Source organism: Manihot esculenta, chromosome 1, assembly GCF_001659605.2.
Source record: "Manihot esculenta cultivar AM560-2 chromosome 1, M.esculenta_v8, whole genome shotgun sequence".
Taxonomy (NCBI): domain Eukaryota; kingdom Viridiplantae; phylum Streptophyta; class Magnoliopsida; order Malpighiales; family Euphorbiaceae; genus Manihot; species Manihot esculenta.
In genome coordinates, this window is record NC_035161.2 from 26,196,288 (window position 1) to 26,218,168 (window position 21,881).

Sequence of the window (21,881 nt, forward strand, 5' to 3'; positions counted from 1 at the left end):
TAATCGATTCACTGCTGATGCATCTCTGTTAGTCCATTTCCTAAAAGACAAACATACCTTACATATGCCATAATCAACGTTGCCATGCTGCTCTCTCTGTTGACTCACTTCTCCACCAATCATTTTTCACCACCTCATCTATACACGATAGGGTTATTTTGAAAAAAAAAAAAAAGGAAGAAGTGGCCTACCATGCTTAATAGGGTCCCGAAGCATGGTGATAACTCAGGGGAACAGTTTTAGATAGAAAGGGGCTAAAATAATCCAGAAGCTTTCTTTTTTAAACTACTTATTTTTCCATGATCAATATGTATCTCATGAGTTCATTTCCAGAATTTTATATTCAATCTTTGAAGTCTCAACTCTGAAGTCGCACACCAAACTAGTTTAGTTTAGGAACTTAAATAGAGCATCCTGTTGCTTACTTCTCTCCATCTCTGGCCAAAACCCAAGTCTTCTTCTCCCTCGTCAATGGCTAAGATTTTCCCACATAGACCAATATTTTCTCCTTTCATCACATTAAAGAGAGAGACATTTACTGTGTGGATGAAGTCTTTAGTATGCCATACTAATGGCTGCACTGTCTTTGATTCCAATGGTGAGATCATTTATCGTGTCGAAAACTACAACACAAAGTGCAGCAATGAGGTGCATCTGATGGATCTTCGAGGCAGAGTTCTTGTAACAATAAGAAGAAAGGTATTACAGAGATTAAGGGAATAAAACAGTTGCTGATATGCTATTTGGAAATTAATGAGTAAAAATGAACTGGGTGTTCTTGTTTCTTGATAATTTTTACAGAGATTACTAGTTTTTGGACGATGGTATGGATACAGATGGAATCCAGCGAACATAGACAAGGAGAAGCCATGGTTTCAGATAAAAAAATACTGCAGAATTTGCATGGGGAATTCAGCCTGTGAAGTTACCGTAGGGTTGAAGAAGTACTGGGTTGTGAAAATGGTACATAAAGCAGCTTTCAGAATCGTAGACCTGGATGGAGATGTTGTAGCAGAGGTAAAAAAAAAAAAAAAAAAATTCTCAATTATTAATCCTCATAACGTTAATTTTTAATATAAAATTCTGATATTTGTATATATATATAGGTGAAGGAGAAGCAATCATCTTCAGGAATGGCATTAGGAGATGATGTGCTAAGTTTGATCGTTGAACCTCACATTGATCATTCTCTTATCATGGCAATTGTGACTGTCTATGGATTAATCAATTATAAAATGTAGATTTGTATTCACATATCCATTTATCTCCATAAAATCATGGATAATGAAAATGTTTTAAGTTAAAATTAAGTTTTGAATTTTTTTATTTTAAATAAAAAATTATAAGAAAAAATTAATTAAATTAAATTATTACATAATTATTAATTCTAAATGGAGGGTTTATCAATTTTAGGTTCTCTCTTTAGATATTTGCCTTTAGAGATGATATTTTAACAATGAGTGAAATTATTGTTTTAATATTACCAAATCAAAAGTATAATAATAATTAAAAATTATTGCAAATAAAATTTAATTTTTTATAATATATAATATCATAATGACTTTATATTTAATAAATTTATAATTTCAAGAGTGGTTTTTAATTCAAAAATGTAATTAAACTATTATTTTGTGTTACAATAATAGATGTAGATATAATAATTCTTTGCTGTTGTTTATCTATGCTTACAACTCAAGCATATATTCTCAATGAGTTTTAGTAATATAATGTGAAATAATTATATTAATATTACTAAAATAATAATTTAATAATAATTTAAAATTATTTAAAAAATATATTTTTAATATATAATATCATATTTTAATAAATAACTTTTAAGTAATAAATTTAAAATTTAGCAACTGCTTTTATGGATGTAAAAAAATAATTAAAATCACCACTCTATCCTGTAAAAGAGGAGATAGATACTATAGTCATATGAGAGATTTGGAAAATAGAACATGAGACCTCTTAAATTTACTTAGATATACTTATCACCAAACTAAATCTGTAAGTACATTTATTATTACAATTTAAACATACACAAATACATATATATATTTATAAGTAATTTATACCCATTATCTTGTATCGAATATATAAACAATATTTGAAAATTCAAACCTAAAATTTAAGTAGCGGTGAGTTAGAGTCTAATTCGAGTTCTAAATCTATAACAACTTTAAAATTTGAAAATAAAATCTGTCCCTTAATGATTCTATTGAATGCGAATTCGGGTTAGCAGAGTCAATGAAGGAAAATAAATGATACCCCACAACAATATATTCCATATATGTGCCGTTGAGATGATGCCAACTCCAAGAAAAAGGACAAGAAATGAATTACTATGATTAGCTGTTTTTGTACATATATATGGATGGGTGTGTCTCCTCATAGAAATATACATATGACCATTATTATTGAAGCCCAACATTTCATGTTCCCAGAAAATCAATGTGAGACAACGCATTTCACTTGTCACTAACAAAGGCCAGCAAGAGTGGCCATAGAAAAAGAAATGGTAAGCAGGCCACTGGTGCTGCCTTCTAAGTCCTTCATACGAATATTAACTTTTCTTAGTTTTAATGGGTATGCGGATCGTAAAATATTAGACATAGCATTAAATATATGCTCCCATTTAGGCCAACACAACCCAACTACTCAGTAGCAGTTGATGTTAGGGTGCATACCAAGTGTTTGCTGTTTTTCCCACAACTTTCACTATACACATCTATCATCCACAGCTGTGTGCTGTTGTAGCTGCTTGATTGAGATGGTGACCTCTATTTCATTCTACTTTCAAGCCTGCACAGTGGCATCCACTGTATAATTAATTACCTTTCATTTATACAAGCAATTTTTTTTAATTAATTAATTGCTACTTATTAAAAATTACAGGATATATATAAACGTGATTATGTAAATTTCCTTCAGCTATTGGAAGTTTCTGTTCATCTTCCAATTATAACTTTAAAAAAAAAAAAGAATGTACTTTAAAATACAAAACATAATTTATATGAAGATTCTCCCCAAGCACACGAATTTATACTCATCAATGCCGTAAACGTGAGCAGTAAAGATAAAATCCCAACAGTGAGATAAATAAATAAAAAAATAGAAGCAAGAAGAAGTGCTTTTCTGGGTCTAGTCAGCCATGTGGCTTAGTCACATATTCTGTATGCAGTCAAAAAAGTACTTCAGTTAGTGAAATGACAAAATGACTGAAACCCAAAACCAAAACAAAGTAATTATAAATCTAGTCATTCTTTAATTTTAGAATCATATTAAAATTACTATATATATGAATTTATGATTATTTTTATTTTTTAAATTAATTAATTAAGAAACTAAACTACCTTCATATTTTATCCCTTTTAATATGCAAGCTCCACCATATATATATATGTAAACTAGAAAGCCTTCAAAGCTTAGCACCAGCAAAATTGAGTGCCCCCAAGATCCCAAGTACTAACCAAAGACTCTCTCCACCACACCTCACAAGCTCATAACGAATGGCCAAAATTCATCCTCTCCCTCTTCCACCTACTGAACTTGATCAATCTTCTTCTTGCTCTTCCTCTTCAAAGCCCTCTACCTTTACTGTGTGGATGAAATCTCTTGTGATGCAGGCTAATGGATGCACTGTTTACAATGAAAATGGAGAGATTGTTTACAGAGTTGATAACTATGACAAAAAGGGAAGCAGTGAGGTCTATCTCATGGATCTCAAAGGCAGAGTCCTCTTTACCATAAGGGTATGGTGATTTCTAAACCATGAGTTTATATATGATACTGTCTTTTTTATTACAGAAACTGATCTAAGAAGATATGGGTTTTTTTCTTTCTGTCTGTGCAGAAACTATGGCTTTTCAGACAGTGGAAGGGTTACAAAAGTGATGGATTGAAAATAAAAGCTCAAAAGCCTTTCTTCCAAGTGAAAAAACGCTCAGGAATTTTCACAAGTGATTTATCTTGTGAAATTGCTGTTAGATCTGGCAGTGCTCAACATGGCTGCTACAAGTTAAAAGCTTCAGCTGGGAAATCAGCTTTCAAGCTTACAGACAGCAATGGAAGAATAGTTGCAAAGGTGGGAGTTTGATTCTTTTTATAGTTCAGATCTCTTTATTTTTTTCTGAATTTAGATGGGAAATTTAACAGTTAGATTCTGGGTTGGTGTTATTTTGCAGGCCACAAGAAAGCAAACATCCTCAGGAGTGGTACTAGGAGATGATGTGCTGACATTAATGGTGGAGCCTCAGGTTGATCACTCCTTTATCATGGCTGTGGTGACTGTGTTTGGACTGATTCATCACAGACTGTGAGCAAAGTCTTCCATTAATTGTTGGCCTCATGTTGGAACTGAGAAAGAAAAATTTTTTCCCCCTCATTTACTAACTCTTGAATTTTGCTGATGTAAAGGATTTTTCTTCCTTCCTTTTGCCCAAGGAATTGGTTTTTTCCTCCCAGTTTTTACTGTATACACGGCTCTGCTGAATCTGTAATTATCAAGAGAAAAAAAAGAAATTCAATATCAGAAAAATTCCCTCAAGTTTCAGTTAATTTTCATCTTCAAAAAATATTTTAAATTTTGAATGGGAACCAGCAGAAGCAGAAGGGCTTGAATCAATATAATATAGACTTATAAGAAAAGCAGAAAACTATAAAAGAAGCCAAGAACATGCAATCATCTATCTATTTTTCTTTTCATAATTATTTTAATTACTCATTTGCTAATTTAATTAGTAATTAGTATTATTTTAATTCTTATGAAGTAAGCTATGTCTTCGCTGCAAGTCAAAAGCTATCTCCTCACTGCAATTCCTAATATTCAGATATGTTAAACAAATTTCCATGATTTTTTTAAAAAATTTTCTTGTTATGTCATCCCAAAACATGACAAGCAGTTGAGATTAAAAAGATAATGAAAATAATAATAATAATATGATTATTTGAAACAGTACAGTACAGTTCATTCATGTTATTTAGTAATTCAAATTATTTAGTAATATTAAATTTAATTGAATATTAAATTAGATACAATTATTGTGGTTTCTATTTCTCCGCCTCAATTTACACGGAATCCTTTTTTTGCAATTATAAGATGGCTCTGATATCAATATCAATTCAAATAATCTGGTTCAAATTTCTCTAAATAATTTTTAAATTTATTTTACTCTCGATACAAATTGAAAAAATTAAATTATTTAATAATATTAAACTAAATTTTATATATTACCAGATAAAAAATTTATCGATATGAATTTTTTTCTCGTGCAGCTAAATATTATATTATTTCAATAAATAACTAAAAAATCAAAATGTAACAAATTTAAATTGGATTTCAACTTCCATGTAGACTGATTCTTTAATGGTGATCTTGATATTTAAAAAAAAAAAAAAATTATTGTGATGCTATTTACTTCGTGCACCATGTTTTTTTTATCGTAAATATATTTTATTAAATATTTTAGTAATCAGGTTCGAGTCTAAAATCCAAATAAATACAAGGTTAGAAGCCTTTAGAGGCCAAACATGCAAAAGACTCGACCCACAAAATAAACCCAGGGATCAAGAAAGCAACCCTAGAGTTATCGAGGAAGGAACTTTAGAAGCCGCCATTGCCACTCAAACCTCTGATCTCCAGAATTACTATGAAAGGTCTTCTCTTAGAATGGAAACAAAAACAATGAAACTCAGACTTATTAGGAGCATAACGGAGAAGTCACCTTTAGTAGACAGACAAAGCGGAAGAGCAACACGATGAGGTGATATAAGTGGAAGTACCTGATGATTTCTCATCATTTTGTTATTTACCTGCATCAGTTGGTTATTTACTTGCATTAGTTAAGAAATAAAATCAGGCCTTTTTCGCATTTTACGGGAACGAACATGATAAGACTAATAAAAATAAAATTAAAAATAATGAATAAAAAATTTTAATTTAGAGAAAAAAATAGCTTGAAATAAATAAATAATTATTTTTAAAATATTTTAAAAAAAAAACGTGTTATCTTTAACAATGGCTGATTAAGAAGAATATTTTTTTTCAAAATATTGTCATAGGCATTAATCAGCCCCATTGATTTCTAATAGTTATTTTAAAAATATTTTCAGTTGTAGAACAAGTCAAAATATAAATAAAGCAAAGAATAGATTATCCTATTAGTACACATTTGAACACCATAAACGTGTTACAATCTCATAAGACCAAAGTAATCTATATTAAACAAAAGGATGAGATCAGTATTACAATATAATTTTTTTAATTTTTTTTTAAAAAATAGTTTTTATCTCATGTACTATTGTTTACAATAATATTCTAAGTTTGTATAAATTAATTATTAATAAAAAAAGTCAATTGTAATAAGGGTTAGGAAGATAATAAAAACTTTTAAATTCGATCCGTTCATGATATTTTTTGTTATTATTATTTATTGGTTAATTAGTTCATTTTTATAATCAAAATTTAAAATTATTATATAAAATTTAATTTATGTCCACATAGATATGTCATGTGGAGATATATAATTTTAAAAATTGGTTAAAATAATTAATTAGAAATATTAAAATAATAAATCTAAAATTAAAATGTTTAAAATAAAATAAAAAAACTTTGGGATTTATTGTTCAATTAGAATTAGTTATCTAATAAAAATGTTAAATTTATATAAATTAAGACATTTAACACTAAAGGGAAAATGATGAACAAGTTAAAGATTTTTTTGTATTATTTTCATTAAAGATTTTTATAACGTCTCATTATTTTTTTCACTTTATTTTTTTATATAAATTAATAAAAATAAAATTTTTTTATTAACTTTTTAATTATACTCCTTTTAAATACATTAATTTTTAGTAAATATTAAAAAAACATTTTAAATATTAATTTAAAAAAAACATTTAATAAAAAGTTGTTTTAAAAATAAAATAAAATTAAATAAGATAATAATAATCAATTTATATGTTATTATAATATTCTTTTAATCCATAATTTTTATTCATTTTATTTTTTCATACATATTAATAAAAATATTTTTTTAAATAATTTTATTATTATACTATCTTAAAAATATTAAATTTTATTAAATATTAAAATATATTTTAAGAAATTTCTTGAAAATAAGATAAAATTAGATAGAGTTATAATAATTAATTTATATATTATTATAGTGTAAAAAAAATTGATAATAATTTTAAGATAATAAAAAAATGAATAAAATTTATAGGACGGAAAAAGTATAAAAAAAATAACAATAATTTTAAGATAATAAAAAATATATAGATAAAAATTATGATTTGGGTTGTGTTCAATTGACTGGAAAAAAAAAATTTATTTTAATTTATATATGAGTTGGCTTGAAGAAATTCCCTTGTCTAACAACAACAAATTAGTTTAAAGCTTTGAAATCCTGAATTAATGTGGTCAACTTCGAACAATTTTCTTTTAAATGCAAAAAATAATCAAGAGTCCGATTTCAAAAATCAGTTGCCTTAACATTTCGTATTAATTATAATTGAAGCATTTCTCTTTCCAATTTTTTTAGGGTTTCGCAATGATCAAATTCATGATTCTAAATCCTCGTGTTTACAATTATAAAATGTTGTAAATAAAATTCGAAAAGAATATAATTTAAAATTCAAAAATTTAATATAAATTTTTATATACTGAATTTTTTAATGAGCTAAAATAAATCTCTTACAATTTGATAAAAACTACTGAACTCCAAAAGATTTAGTAATTAAAATAAAAAAGATATTAGAAAAACCAGTTAAGGTCGAATTCTTCACTTTTAGTGTCAATCCCAAAATAAACTTTAAAATAAAAAGATGACTTTAAGAGTTTCTATCTGTAAAAAATTCTAATTCCCACTTTGATAGGAAGATATAAATTATAAGAGCATATAAAAGAAGGAGCCTCTCATGTATGTGTCTCTCTTAAGTAATTGATCTGATAATCTTGTTATCATATAGGTATTGGAGATATTGTTAAACCAATCCATTCAGTGTTATTTTTGCTCTTGCATATTTATATTCGGTGTATTAATCAGGAAAAAAGATGAAAACTATATCAATAAATGTTTAACAATAAATTATAATTAATTCTTATTTCAAATAATTTATATAAAAACATATTTTAAATAAGTTTATTTTTCATCATTTGATTACAATATCAAAAAAATTATTAATAAGATTCATAAATAAAAAAAGTCATTTTATTTAAAAATAACTTATTTTTTTAATTAAAAAAATATTTTTTAGTGTCAAAATACTAAAAAAATGCAATAAAATATTTCAATAAAGAATATTTTCTAAAAAACAAATAAAGTGTTACTCCCCAATAAAGCAAAGAATCTTCATGAAGTTAGCACTAAATATTATTATATTTAAACCATTTTAAAATCACAAAAACTAAATGTATGTTTTAATCGAAGTTGAATGAATAAAAAATAAAAAATATAATTGGACAGACACCAGTATTAGACTTGCCAAAAATAATAGACCAAATAAAGAAAAATGTCAGAATTTTGGTTCTCTGTATATTATTTTTGTTTAATATTCGAGGGAATCAGATTCGTTTTACATAAAAATAAGAAGGGTTACATGCTTAAGAAATATTCAAATAAAAGTGGTGTGTGTTTAGAATCTCCGAAGGATTGGGGGATATCCCATCACCCAGAAACTGGGAAAACAAACTAGACCTTACTGCTATTTGTAGGGGAATTCTATCGTCCTGAGCTAATGCAGCTTTTCAGGAAACTTGTTTCATCTGCAGATTTGTAGTTTTCCGAAAATACTTGTGATTTACCTCACAGGCTGCAGCACTGCCCGCCTTCGAATCAGGAGTCATTTAGGAGAAGCTTTGTAGATTCATGTTTTATAATTAATATTAAGAGTTATAGAAAGGCAGCTAGAACCCTGTTTGCAAAAAGGAAAAATGGGATATGAACTCTACGGAGCTAAATAACTTCATTTTAATTTTTTTTCGGCTAAATAGCCTAATAAGGTTCAATGCATCATAACATATTTTATTAATTTTTAATAATAAAATATTATTTTTAAAATTATTTCCTTAGAAAATGTAAACTTTCATTTATAATAAATCATGTGCAAGAAAAAGAAATCAATTTCATATGTATTTTTTCACCTAATTTTTATTTCTTTTAAAAAGAATTTTTTTTGAATTTTTTTAAGTTAATAAATTGAATGCTTTTATTTATCATATTCCCAAGACAATTTTCAGTAATATTGACCGTTCTAGTAACTTAGTTGCGATTAATTAAACATTTATAGAGAGTACATTTCATAATATACTATCTAATTACTCTACATAATAGGAAAATAAATTAAATAAATTCTTGCAAACTTGTAGACTCAAACAAGGGTTTCAGCAAAAGAAAAAATGGGCAAGAATATACTAATGAAACATCATCACATATATGACAAGCTTTAAAAGAATTACAGAAATAGCATGAATTGAAGAAACCTTACCTACATTCAGGTTGCTATTAATTTTGTACAAATTGATTATTCTCTCAGAATCAGATAGAACTGTCACATATAGAATTTTCCTTTTGTGAGAACATGTTGCCACTTAGCTATACAAACTATGTAGTTTTCTGTATATCAATTATCAAGAAAAATTATTAGCTCTTCTTCGCATTCTTCAGGCTTCGTACTGTGATCACTAGCTGTTGCCTTTCACCTTCTACTTCTGCAAATTTTAGACTTATTTCTGAATATCTCTCTTGCATCTCTTTCAGTTCATTTTCCATTGATTTGTTTCTCTCCTTTACTTCTTCTAATTCATTTATTAACTCGTTAGTATTGGATTCTCCATTGCTGATGACACAAGTTTTCAGTTCTTTCTCTGATACAATTTCGCAATTGCTGGGGAGAGAGAGACAGGAAAAATCAGTAACTTGTGGAAGGATTTAAAGTTTGAACTATTCTAATTGCCATAATGTTCTCCAAGTACTGAAAATCTAGGTGCAAAGCTGGAATAAAACTCTGCTAAAAAGTTCATTTATCTCGAAATCATACCTCTTGACTAATGATTTTGCATTTCCATTCTCTCTGGGAAGCCATGCTGTGCTGCTCAGGGTCTCGTCTGTACTTAAATCTTCAGATGCCCCACCATTCAAAGTAACGCCAGTGTTGTCCTCATGTAACTGCATTCCAAGTATAATAATTCAGAAATTATGGTATGATGTTCCGTTTGGTGAAATTGAGAAGAAAATATAAATACCTGAACCTAGATAGTCATTTAATTATAGGGAAAATTATAGGCAAAAACGCTGGGGTAGAATTCATGTATGACTATGCATTGAAGAGAAAATAGAAAGCCCAGCGAGCCCCTATATCAAGAGTGATAGGAGGTTGAAAAGGCAACAGTATGATGTTAGAATAAATATAGTTCAGAAATGCAGGATCAATATGTGCAAAATGAAATTGATCCAGTACTTCGGTGATGGCCTCCCCTAACTACACTTGGCTATAATTTCGCTATCTTCTGACATAGGACATATACATCATTGCTAACCTTTTGGTGTTGGTTGTCAAAGAAAATTGCACTGTTTTGATTGAGTTCTTCTACTCTGTGCTCTAGCTCTTCAATTTTGTTTAGAAGATCCCTCTCCTTTTCCAAAAATGCATTTGCCGAAATTTCCAAAGCAGTTTCCTTTAGCCTTACCTGTCCCTGTCAAACAAAATCATACATAATGAGTACTTAATTGTCATATTCACAGCACCACAAATCAATAACCCACTAGCTTCTTGTAACAACTAGTCTAGGATTAAGACTTGGTTGGGTTGAGCAGGTAAATCAGCAAACCTAGTGATCATTGTTGTCACCTACTGATATAGAACCAATAGAATAAAGTGAAGAGAAACAAATTCTTAGTTTTATACTTTTATTAATTCTCAAATCAATTGTCTAACAAAGAACTAAGGATAAAGGTATTTATAGTAGAATTGTTAATCCTACCAGCATTAGGATTTGGAAGCCTAAAAGAGAATATCAAACAAATACTGATTAGAAGTCTCGAACCAATATTTCTTCCTAAAATAAAGCTCTACATGCCATATCTATTCCAAAATAAGTACTCCTGAAATATCTAATCCATCCTGCATCACCTACACTAATGGTCAAGTCAAATCTTTTAGTGTACTGCAGATTTGGAGTTCCAGATTTACCTCAAGCAATCTTATTTTGTCCCTCAGATTTGCAGCCTCTTTAAAGCCATGAGGAACTGTAGCAGACTTATTGTCTCTTAGAGTAGTTTTTGTGCCATCAGAAACTGCAGCAAGTTTGTTGTTTTCCTTGAGCTTCTTCTCAATACAGGTGATGGTATCATCCTTCCTTTTGAGATCACCCTTTAACTGGAATACTTGCGTTCTAAGTTTTTCTTTCTCCAGCTCATCCTCAAAGAGAGAATGTTTCAAGTCATTAGACTGAGCTTTCAGAGTTTCTACCTCTGAATGATGGAGATGCAATGCTGTCTCCTTCTCATCCTTCAGAGATTTCATTCTATCTAACTCCTCCATTAACTTCTCTCCTTCCATCTTCATCAAAGCAAGTTTACTCACCAATTCATCTCTTTCTATAGTTCCTATTTCTACCAGCTTTTCAGTGTGCTTAATTGACACCTTCAACCGTTCCAATTCAGCTCTCATATCTTCTTTCTGTTCTGCTTGTTCTGAAAGGATATTGCTTTCTATTGTCAACTTTTCAAGCTCACCTTTTAGCCTTGCGATTTCTTGAGAGAAAGATCCAACAAGTTCTTCCTCACGTTCTTTTTGATGTTCCAGCTGCTTTCTCTTATCATCAATTTCCACTAACATATGTTCTATCTGATCCACTTTCAAATTTAATTGGTTGGAAAGGTCGAGCAGTTTTGCCTCATAACCAATCCTAGCTGATTGGAGACCTTCATTAGCTTTCTGAAGCATTTCTTCAAGTTGACTTTTCTGCATTTGTAGTTCATTAGCTTCTGTCAGCGCTTTCAAAGCCACCTTCTCATTTGCATCAAATGTAGAGGTCATTTGCATGGAAAGTTTTTTAAATTCCTCATGTAGCTTCTCGGCTGTATTAGCATTCTTCCATCTTGTCTTTAGTAAGGCGTCCTCTGCTCTGATGGCTCTTTGCTCCTGCTCAACTTTTGCACAAGTTAGAGCTTCGATATCAGCTTCAAATCCTTCAGTTTTCTTCTCCAGTTCGTCCTCCAAACTCTTGATATAGGTTCGAAGTTCATTTATAGTCACCAAGGTTTCAGATAATTCTTTGGACTGATTCTTGAGTTCATTTTCCAAGCTCTCAATCTGGGTTTCTAGTTCATTTATATTGGCAAAAGAAGAGCATTCATACTGCAACTTCAGTTGGTCTTGCAGCCGACTTTGCTCTAATTTATATGACATATCATGGTTCTCCTGCTTCATTATCTCATAGTCAAGCGCAAGTTGCTCCATTTGCATCTCTAGTTCATCTTTATCTCTCCTATAAATCTCTATTTCACTGCTGAGATCCATGATCCTTTGCTCCAGCAGGTATGCTTCTTTAGCATCTCTGTGCTCCTTTACAAGCTCTTCCAATGCCTTTTGCTCTTCATCATCATCATCACTCTCACTTTTTGACATGGCATTCTCAGAGGATCTTGATTTTGGAGGATAAGGTGATTCCCTACTTTTCTGTTCTAACATTTCTTCAAGGTCTTTCACAGCAAGTATCAACTCAGCATTTGATTCTTGGGTCTTCTGCAGTTGTAACCGAAGGTTGGCGTTCAGGTCCTTCTCATAATTCAGCTCTTGTCTAACTTCTTCAAGAAGGACCTGTGCATCTCCACCCTCAAACTGTGACTTGTTTTTGGTATTTACCTGTTCTATACGTTTCTGAAAGGCTTTGAGTTTCTCACATTCTGCCTTGAGAACATCTCTCTCCTGTTTCAAGCTTGTGACTTCTCTTGAGAGGTCCTGCCCCCTTTTGCTCTCTTTTACTATTTGTTTTCGAAGAGTCTGCAATTCCAACTCTGACAAATCTACTTGTCTAGACAAAGCAACAATTTCAGACTTGAACTTTTCAATCTCAAGATCAGAAACATGTTGAGACCTTCCTCTGGTAAGGTTGTCTAGAGAACTGTTTAATGAGTCGTCAGTACTTATTCCATGATCAGAATCTGCTGACCACTCCCATTGTGATTGCTGATGCTCTTCATAGATTGTTGCTGAGGCATTTGCGCTTGGTTTATGAGCAGCTGAGGCATGGCTCCGAGATGATAGGAAGCTAGTTGAGTCCTGTAGAATGTTATTATTTCTTGATCCAAGTTCACGTGGGGTGTTATGACCAGAGCTGCTCTCAGAACTTGACATTGTAATGTCAGATCCACTTGATGTTCCACGGTCATCATTTACTTCAGAGTTGTGGATGGCACTGTTACGCGGTCCAACCTGCAACAGCACAGAATGCACAAACATATTTTCATCAATATTTTTCCAATTACAGGATAAGCGAAAGGAACGCTCCATAAGGTAGGAAATTAGATTTAAGTATTATTTTTTTGCACTCTCTGAATTCCCCAGTCATGCAAACCAAGAATTAATGAATTGCCTTCTAGTAAACCAAAAAAAGAAAGAGATATAGAAAAAATAATTCCTTCTACCACTATAATGGGAACTTACTTCATTAGAATTGCTCTTAATGCCTTCTTCAACTTTGCTATTGCTTAAGAAGGTGTTCAGAGTTACTTCATTAGAATTGCTCTTAATGCCTCCTTCTACTTCGCTATTGCTTAAGAGGGTGTTCAGAGTTACTTCATTAGAATTGCTCTTAATGCCTCCTTCTACTCCGCTATTGCTTAAGAGGGTGTTCAGAGTTCTAATCCGGATTTTGGCGTTTGTATCTTCAGTTTCCTCCACATCACTGTAAGATTCTCAGGAAAGGCCACAAGCACAATCAAGAACAGTAAAGCTAACTGCACAAATGTACAACCAAAAAAACTGTTGCAGAAAGCTATGAATATAAGCACAATATCACTGTTACCTTTGATCAATGTTCCCCTGCAGCTTCTGAATTGAAACCTGTTGAAAATTGATAGCTGAAGTCAAATTCCAGAAAATCAATGAAATCTGTGATTTCATCTGCTCGCAACTTTAAGCAGACTCTAAAGAAGAACTCCTAGTTTCTGATAGTTATGTCTCACAAGTATAAATGTTAGAGAGAAAGAGCAGGGACTCACATGCAAAACCCCATTAGATTTTGAATTCCGTAGAGGTAGAGAAACAGTGGAAGCATTTGTAGCCTCTGCATACTTAGCAAAATCAATTGAAACTTCTCCAACCAAATTATTTTTTGATGATCCCTACAACGATCCAAAAAGATCGAATTACCGAATGAAACGCTCGGATAAGATTTAACAGAACTCAATTATAATGAAGTTTCTTACAGCAGAGACAATGAAATGGTACGTTCTCTCATTAATCTTCCCTGTTCTTGCGTCTTGAGTAAATTTCACGGTTTCATAGACTGGATATTCCCACCTAAAGGTTCCCTCTCGGATTATACACTTCTCTAACCGTGCTGTTGGCTTCCCGACGTCCCCAGGGATCACAGCTATCACCAATGCATCCGCATTCAGCTGCGAAACCTATATTCACGTATCACCAGAAAATTGTGATTCCTCTGATTACTCAGTCATGTTGACACACAATGATTCCACATCTAAAAAAAATCTTTCTTTGGAATTGGAAAGAGACGTGAGAAGAACGCAGAACGAAGAATTTTTAATGAACCAAGTCAAATTCTCTTGTAAGACTCAAGTTAATGGAATTTCTAGTTTCTCCAGGTCCCACTTAAATCCACAGTCAAAAGTATTTAATTTTTTCCGTTTTTCCTGCATTTTCTCAGCTTCCAAACAGACCTAGCTGAACTTATCTTCAATATTACTATCAAGTACAAATTTCAAATCTGTCATTATAAATGCAAAAGTTGAGACAGCTAATACAAATTCAATTCAAACATTTAATTCTGGAGAGAAACACATAATTGTATGTTTATACTTCATTTGGTACCTGAGTTACATGGAACTGCAATTTGAACACAGCTTTGATCTTGTTCTTGTCACTCCTCCATCTCGCCGACCTGAACATCTTATCCGGCGGAGGTCCACCGGAGAATTCGCCGGGAAATCCAGTATCTCACAGAAAAATCAGCCAAACGGGCCAGAAAATCAACATTCCGGCGATCGGTCCATCCAATGCAGCCAAGACAATCAGCTTCCGGAGCCTATATGAAAATGGATAGGCACAGCGGATGCTAAGCAAGTCGACGCAGCGAATAAATGCGAGTGAGAGAGCGGGTGAGAGAACGAGCTGAGAAGACAAGACAATAATGAAGAGAACAGGAACAGATCTGATGGGAACTGAGAAACTGCTTTCACTCTTTTTTCCGTTCTTGAGCTCCTAAGGATTTCTTTCTTCGCAACAGTCTTAGAGAAAGTGATGACGCCTGTTTTATATATTTATTTATTTAAATATATAATTGAAATTAATCATTTAAAAATAGGAAAAAGAAAAAAAAGAAAAAAAAAAAAAAAGGAGAGAGAAGCTTCCGTTGTTAATTTTATTTGGTGAAATTAAATATGTAGTAGGTGGATGTATGCTTTGGCTTAAGGTCAAGGGAACAGTAAATTTTTTTCTTTTAAAATTATGAAAGATTTATTATTTAATTTTTAAATATTATTAATAATAATAATTTAATTTAAAATTTTATTAAAATATTTTTATTTTCTCATTAATAAAATACTATTTTATTTATTTTGATGGTTAAAAAAATAATAAAAAATTAAATTATTTTTTTAACTCTTTTTTTAAAAGAGAATGAGAAAAAAAAAGAAAAATTAATTATTTTATTGATAAGAGAAAAAATAATAATATTTTAATAAATTTAAAAAATTATTTTAATAATTTTTAAAAATATAAAAATTAACTTATTAATGATGATAATATTTAAAAATTAAATAATGAATTTGTTTAAAGGTAAAATTAAATTTTAAAAATTTTTTATTTTTATTTTTTCATTTTTAATAGAAAAAAAAATATTTTATTGATGAAAAAATAAAAAATAAGAGTATTTTAATTTATTTTTAAAAATATAAAAAATTAATTTATTAATAATAATAATATTTAAAAATTAAATAATAAATATTTTTAAAATTATTTAATATTTAAAATTTATTACATCAATTAATTTAAATTTATATCAATAAATTTATTAATGAAGTAAAGTGGTTGACACTAAACTCTAAAAATATTTTAGATTTATCTTTTGTTTGTTATGAGAAATTTTGTAAACATTTAATTCAATTGAATTTTATTTTAATAATTTTATTATTTAAAATAAAAAACTATAATCCATTTTAATTTAAAAAATTTAATTTTAAAAGAAGTTAAATTATTATATAATTTTTAAAAAATTTATTTGCATTTTTTTAACAAAATAATTATGCTAAATAAAGGATTAAAGTTTAAAATTTGAAATTTCTAAGCAGTGAATATAAGAGATTAATTTTGTTTTTTTACATCCATGCCCCTTTAAAACCAAGTGATATCTTTTTTTTTTCTTCATATTAAATTTAACTAAATTATAATTTATATAAGAAAAACATTCGCCCCATTTTTCACAAGCGGAAAAAAACAACTTTACATTCCTTTTTTAGATAAAAAAAAAATATTCATAATTAATTCCTCTTTCCATAATATGCGACTGTATTAAGTTTGAAAAATACATAGGCACGTGTCATGTAGCTGATAGTGAGGGAAAATTCAGGGGTAAGCTTCTGAAAAAGGCCAAATAAAGAAAATAATACAAATAATTTTTCTGGCTGCCAGCAATGCAAATTTATTATTTATAAATAGAAATGCTTTTTACATATAGAAAATGACAAATTTATATTTTGTATTTTACAATCCAATCTTACTATTCCTCCTTGCCTCGAACTTTATCAACGTTCCAATTTGTCACTTTTACTACTTGATTATCCTTGTTGGAACCCAAAAATTTATATAATTTTAAAATTATACATATATAAAATCCCTCAATGTGATTATTTTCTTTAAAGAAAAATAAAATTAACAAGTGTTCAGAATAGTTTGGGATTATGTTGGAATTTGGAGGTATTATCAGAATAATAGAGGCTTACGTGTACTAATAAGGCCCCATACAGGATTGGTCATTTTGGACCCATGTAATTTTTTATTGCTTTAAAAAAAAATTTTCAACATCCGTAATTATTAATTTTTAATTAATATATTAAAATATACTCACAAATTTAGTCAATTGATAAATAAATCTAAATAAATTTAAAAAATTTTAGATTTTACTCTTTTAATCTCTAATTTTTATTTTAAAAAAAAATTAATGTATGAAGTTCGTTAAACATACCCAATTAACCTTCATTCTTATGAATTCAGGAATTTTAGTAACCAATAAAAAATAATTTGTATGGTTTTTTTTAACCTTTAAAGTGTTGAAAATTGATAAAATATTAATTTCGGGTCAATTCATCTATTTATTTTGTTTTAGATTTTTGTGCTTGATTTTTTTTTAAAAAAAGCATTATTTTCTTGTCTTGATTTGTCAAATGCTAAGAAGGAAGTTTCATACATATTAAATGTAAAGATAAAGTGAAAAAGATGTGGTCTTAGTTTTGGGAGTACTAGTTAGGACCATAAGCTCTAAAACATAATATATTAATAAAATAAATATAAAAATATTAATTTATTTTACAACGCATAAAATATTAATTTTAATGTAAATTATTTTTTGCAAATAATAATTTATTTATTAAATTTTAAATATATTTCTATTTAATATACATTAAAAAAGTAGAATTTTTTAGTTACAACAATAATTTGATAATATGAATTATTTATTTTTAGTAATATGATTGAGAAGTATATTAAGAAAAAATAGAATTAATTATTTGAACTCTATTAACTATATTTTGTAATCTTTATAAAAGTATAATCAGTAAAAATTATAGTTATTTCTTTTATTTAACTATAATTTATACAATTAAATCAATAAATTTTATTTACTTGTTTAACACATCTAATTTGCGTTCATGTTGCTCAATTAAAAATAAATAAATAACAAATGTAATTAAATTATTTTTATGATAATTTATAATATAATTCATAAGATATAAGAAAACTTATAATTTGAAATTATTGTCTCATCCTCAAAAAATTGAAAGAAAATATAATTTGTTGGTTATTTTTGATTTGGCTTTAAAGGAGGTCATGGGCGGAGCGTGAGGGTGAGCTTATACGCTTTAAACCGACTCATGTCACATGTCAAATCCACAACAGTCCATGGGAGTCAAAACGTGTCGTTTTTTTTAATGTTTAATATTGTTATTTTTATTTTTTAATAAAATAATAATTTATATTATTTTCAAATAAACAGAATAATTTAAAACAGATATCAAATCAGAAACGATATGATGTCTGCTCAACCCTCTCAATAAATTTTAAGATTTTTTATTTTTTAGAAATACTTCATTATTAGTTTAAAATTATTTTTTGTGAATTCTTTTATTCTTTTAAAATAATTTCAAATAGAGCCATTAAATTATTGTTATAATTTATAGAATCATTATTATCGTTTTATTTTTAAAAATAAAAAATGGATTTATGCAGAAATTAGAGGAGCAATGACATGATTCATTGCTAAGCTCACCCATCGTTTTCCCACAGGCTCCTTTATATAGTGTTGTGTGAGCGCGGCTCAATGTCTCTGACAACAAATAACAAAAAATAATAGAATACGCTGCTATGTTTTCAGGATTTATATAAAGCGGGTCAAATTTCAATTATTTTAGAATTTTCATTCAAACTTTCTCATCAACCAAATTTAATTGATATGATTATTAAAGACTTACAAATATAAACGATTCTCTCATTAACTTTAGAAGTGGGATTAAGATGAAATTATTTAGTTTTATTAACTATAACCAACACCTCAATCCCAACATTAGTATATAGAATTCATGCTTTTATTGGTATCGAGAATTTTAAATTTATGTATCATTATATAAAGATAAATTAATGATAGTTTGATTTAATAAGAAAATTAATGAATTGAAATTGATTCGGTGGAATTTAATATAGAAAATAAATAGAAGTAAATGAATTAGGTATGAAATTTAAAAACGTTAATATTTTTTAAGAGAAAACAGGAAATTAATAGATTGACAAAGAAATTGAGATATCTCATAAGAGTTAGGAATGTCCTCACTTTGTGTTAAATTAGTAGTATATATATTTGGTTGCTCTTTTAACATCTTTGTGTCATATTCCATAGGATTGGGCGAGGATACTTTCTTGCATGTTGTATTATGCGACTAATTAATGGTAGACGGTTAGCTAATAAATAAATGTGGAGCCATTAGCTCATACCTATTTATAGTGTGCGTTACATCAGTTTAATTTATCATGTGCGTATTTATAAATCTAATAATGTACCGAAAATACGACCAGAGTATAAAAGATCAACATTTTATTCTGATTTTATCAGGTGGTGTACCGTCTACCCATATGTATTTAGATAAATTCTTCTCGATCATTAAAACTAATCGAATCGAGGAACACGTATTTAGATCAAATAAAATTTTATATTTTATATGTTATTGATTATATACCAATTTTTTAAAAAGATTTAAGTTTTCTAAAAAAAAGTAATGAACAATACAGTAAAGCAAAGAAAAGCAATAGCTTTGAGAAAGAAAACCATATGTATGAGAGCAAGAACTGGCAGGCAAGGGAAGAGAAGTGATAGTCAAGTTGACATGAAGCCATCAAAGAGTGGAATTCATTAATAATGGGCAATTGACTTCAATGGAGAGGGCCACCCACTTCTGCCTATCATCAAATTCCCATTATTGTTTATATATATTTCTACACCAAGTGCCTCTTTGATTTGTGAGCTTATGCCTGTCTTTCATCCACTACTCTATCTGCATTTTAATTGCATATATATGTTATAAAATTCATCTTACGTTAAACATTTAGAAGATGAAACTGTTGATTTATTAAGAAAATATTAATTTATGTTAGTTTATAATTTATATTAATATTTAAGTAATATTTATTTATATATTTTATTATCATTTTATATTTAACCATTAATTCAATAATTATTTTATACTGAATATTTTTATTTTAAATTATTATATAAACAATTAACTACTAATTACTAATATTTAATCGGTTATCAAAATAATTAACAGTTGTTTAAACTACTAATATGCCGAATAAGGACTAAATCTAATTTAAAAATAATTACCGAACAAACCTGTTAGGGGATTAGAAACGATTAAGGGTTTAACATGGGGAAAAGGAGCTGGAGATAAGTACAGGGTGTGAGCCATAAAGATGGTAACACTTTGGGATAATGTACAGTCACAGTGAAGATGGTGGTCACTGATCATAACTCTAGATGGTCCCCTTTCCTTCAACCTTTACCCCTTATTTCCCAGGAATGAGAAGGACTCTTAGTCCTCTTCCTCATCATTACTTTCAACTTTGCCATAAAATTTACATAGATTAATTGGTCCCAACATTCTATGTACCTTTATTTTTTTTAAAAACATTGATATTACAAACAAATTAAGGGAGAACTTTTTAGGCTTATAATTAAGCTATCATCGAGGGAATCTTAGTATGAAAATAAGTTTTAATTTTCTTATTTTAATTTTATTAATAACATTAATAAAAAATTAATTTTTAATTTTTAAAATATAACATAATTAACAGATTCGTCTTTTAATTTTTTTAAATTAAATACTTTAATCATTAATTTTTAGTTTCGTTTAAATTGAATGTCTCTAAATTCATTTACTCTGTTAAATCAATAGAGTCGACATCGTTGAAAGTGAGATATTATATTTTATTTCTAAAATACCCTTATTTTGTTTTTATTCTCTTTCGTTTATTCATTTTTCTTCCTATTTTTATCCTTCTTCTTATTTCTAACTTTGTGTTTTTCCTGAGTTGTGACTCTTCTTATTTTTCACCTCAGACTGTGACAGACAGGAAGCAGCAATAAGTTCCTCGGGCTGTTGGAGGCATGGGTTGATTGTTTTGAGAGATCTTTCAATTTAATTTTTGAGATTAAAGTATTGAATTTTAAAATTGAAACTAAAATATTGAATTTTAAAAATAAAAAAATAAATCTGTTAATTATAATATATTTTAAAAACGAAAAAATAATTTTTTCTAAAATTAATCATAATTACCTTTAAAACCATAAATATAAATTTAAATTTCGGTCGGAAGCAACAGTGAGAAATGGGAATGAATATAAGAAAAATATGATTATATCATATTCCAATCCATTTAAAAATGGACACAAAATTTTTTTTCCTCTATTTATTTATTTTTCATTATTTCAATGATATAGGTGTAATAGAATTTTTCTTTTTTAATTTTATTATTTTCATATTTTTAATTCACTATAAATAAATAAGAATTTTCATGTTTTTATTGATATGATTCTTCCTCAATAAATAAGTTAGTTTACTAATCAAATCAAACATTTAACTCAAAAAGGCCCTTTTTATCAGAAATAATGGATTTTGAAGGAGGATGAGATGTCTCAATTATTCAGAAAATGAAGAACACTCTCCTTCGTCAAGGAGAAGCTTCAAGTTCACAAAAGACAGGATATGTAGGAGATTAAAGTAGCACTTACGTGTGGGCTACGCATTCAAGATTAGGCAATTTTGGGATATTCAATTTATCTTTGAAAATTTATAAATTATAAACAAAATAGTAAAATAGAATTACACAGAAATAAAGTTGAAAGTGAGAACAATCATGAGCATATGTGC

The 21,881-nt window shown here is 28.7% G+C and overlaps 3 protein-coding genes across 4 annotated transcripts; 2 read left to right on the forward strand and 1 right to left on the reverse strand.

Annotated features, from left to right (window-relative positions):
• Nucleotides 1–244: 244 nt before the first annotated feature.
• Nucleotides 245–1,286, forward strand: LOC110614202 (protein LURP-one-related 4). The gene is made up of 3 exons (XM_021755715.2): nucleotides 245–699; nucleotides 802–1,017; nucleotides 1,107–1,286. The coding sequence occupies exons 1-3, from the start codon at nucleotides 472–474 to the stop codon at nucleotides 1,239–1,241; spliced, it is 579 nt and encodes a 192-aa protein (XP_021611407.1). The 5' UTR covers nucleotides 245–471; the 3' UTR covers nucleotides 1,242–1,286.
• A 2,125-nt stretch (nucleotides 1,287–3,411) lies between these two features.
• On the forward strand, nucleotides 3,412–4,560 carry LOC110626420 (protein LURP-one-related 11). The gene is made up of 3 exons (XM_021772307.2): nucleotides 3,412–3,755; nucleotides 3,857–4,087; nucleotides 4,188–4,560. The coding sequence occupies exons 1-3, from the start codon at nucleotides 3,513–3,515 to the stop codon at nucleotides 4,320–4,322; spliced, it is 609 nt and encodes a 202-aa protein (XP_021627999.1). The 5' UTR covers nucleotides 3,412–3,512; the 3' UTR covers nucleotides 4,323–4,560.
• Nucleotides 4,561–9,413: 4,853 nt separating this feature from the next.
• Nucleotides 9,414–15,489, reverse strand: LOC110627808 (putative leucine-rich repeat-containing protein DDB_G0290503). 2 transcript variants are annotated; one of them, XM_021774192.2, is made up of 9 exons: nucleotides 15,061–15,489; nucleotides 14,436–14,636; nucleotides 14,229–14,351; nucleotides 14,033–14,070; nucleotides 13,804–13,912; nucleotides 11,194–13,440; nucleotides 10,541–10,696; nucleotides 10,042–10,169; nucleotides 9,414–9,888 (listed from the first exon to the last, which is right to left on the reverse strand). In XM_021774192.2, exons 1-9 carry the CDS (start codon nucleotides 15,136–15,138, stop codon nucleotides 9,645–9,647), a joined length of 3,324 nt encoding a protein of 1,107 aa, XP_021629884.1. In that variant the 5' UTR covers nucleotides 15,139–15,489; the 3' UTR covers nucleotides 9,414–9,644. The 2 variants fall into 2 exon arrangements, with proteins under 2 accessions (XP_021629884.1, XP_021629872.1); XM_021774180.2 differs by having other exon boundaries at nucleotides 13,672–13,912.
• Nucleotides 15,490–21,881: the final 6,392 nt, after the last annotated feature.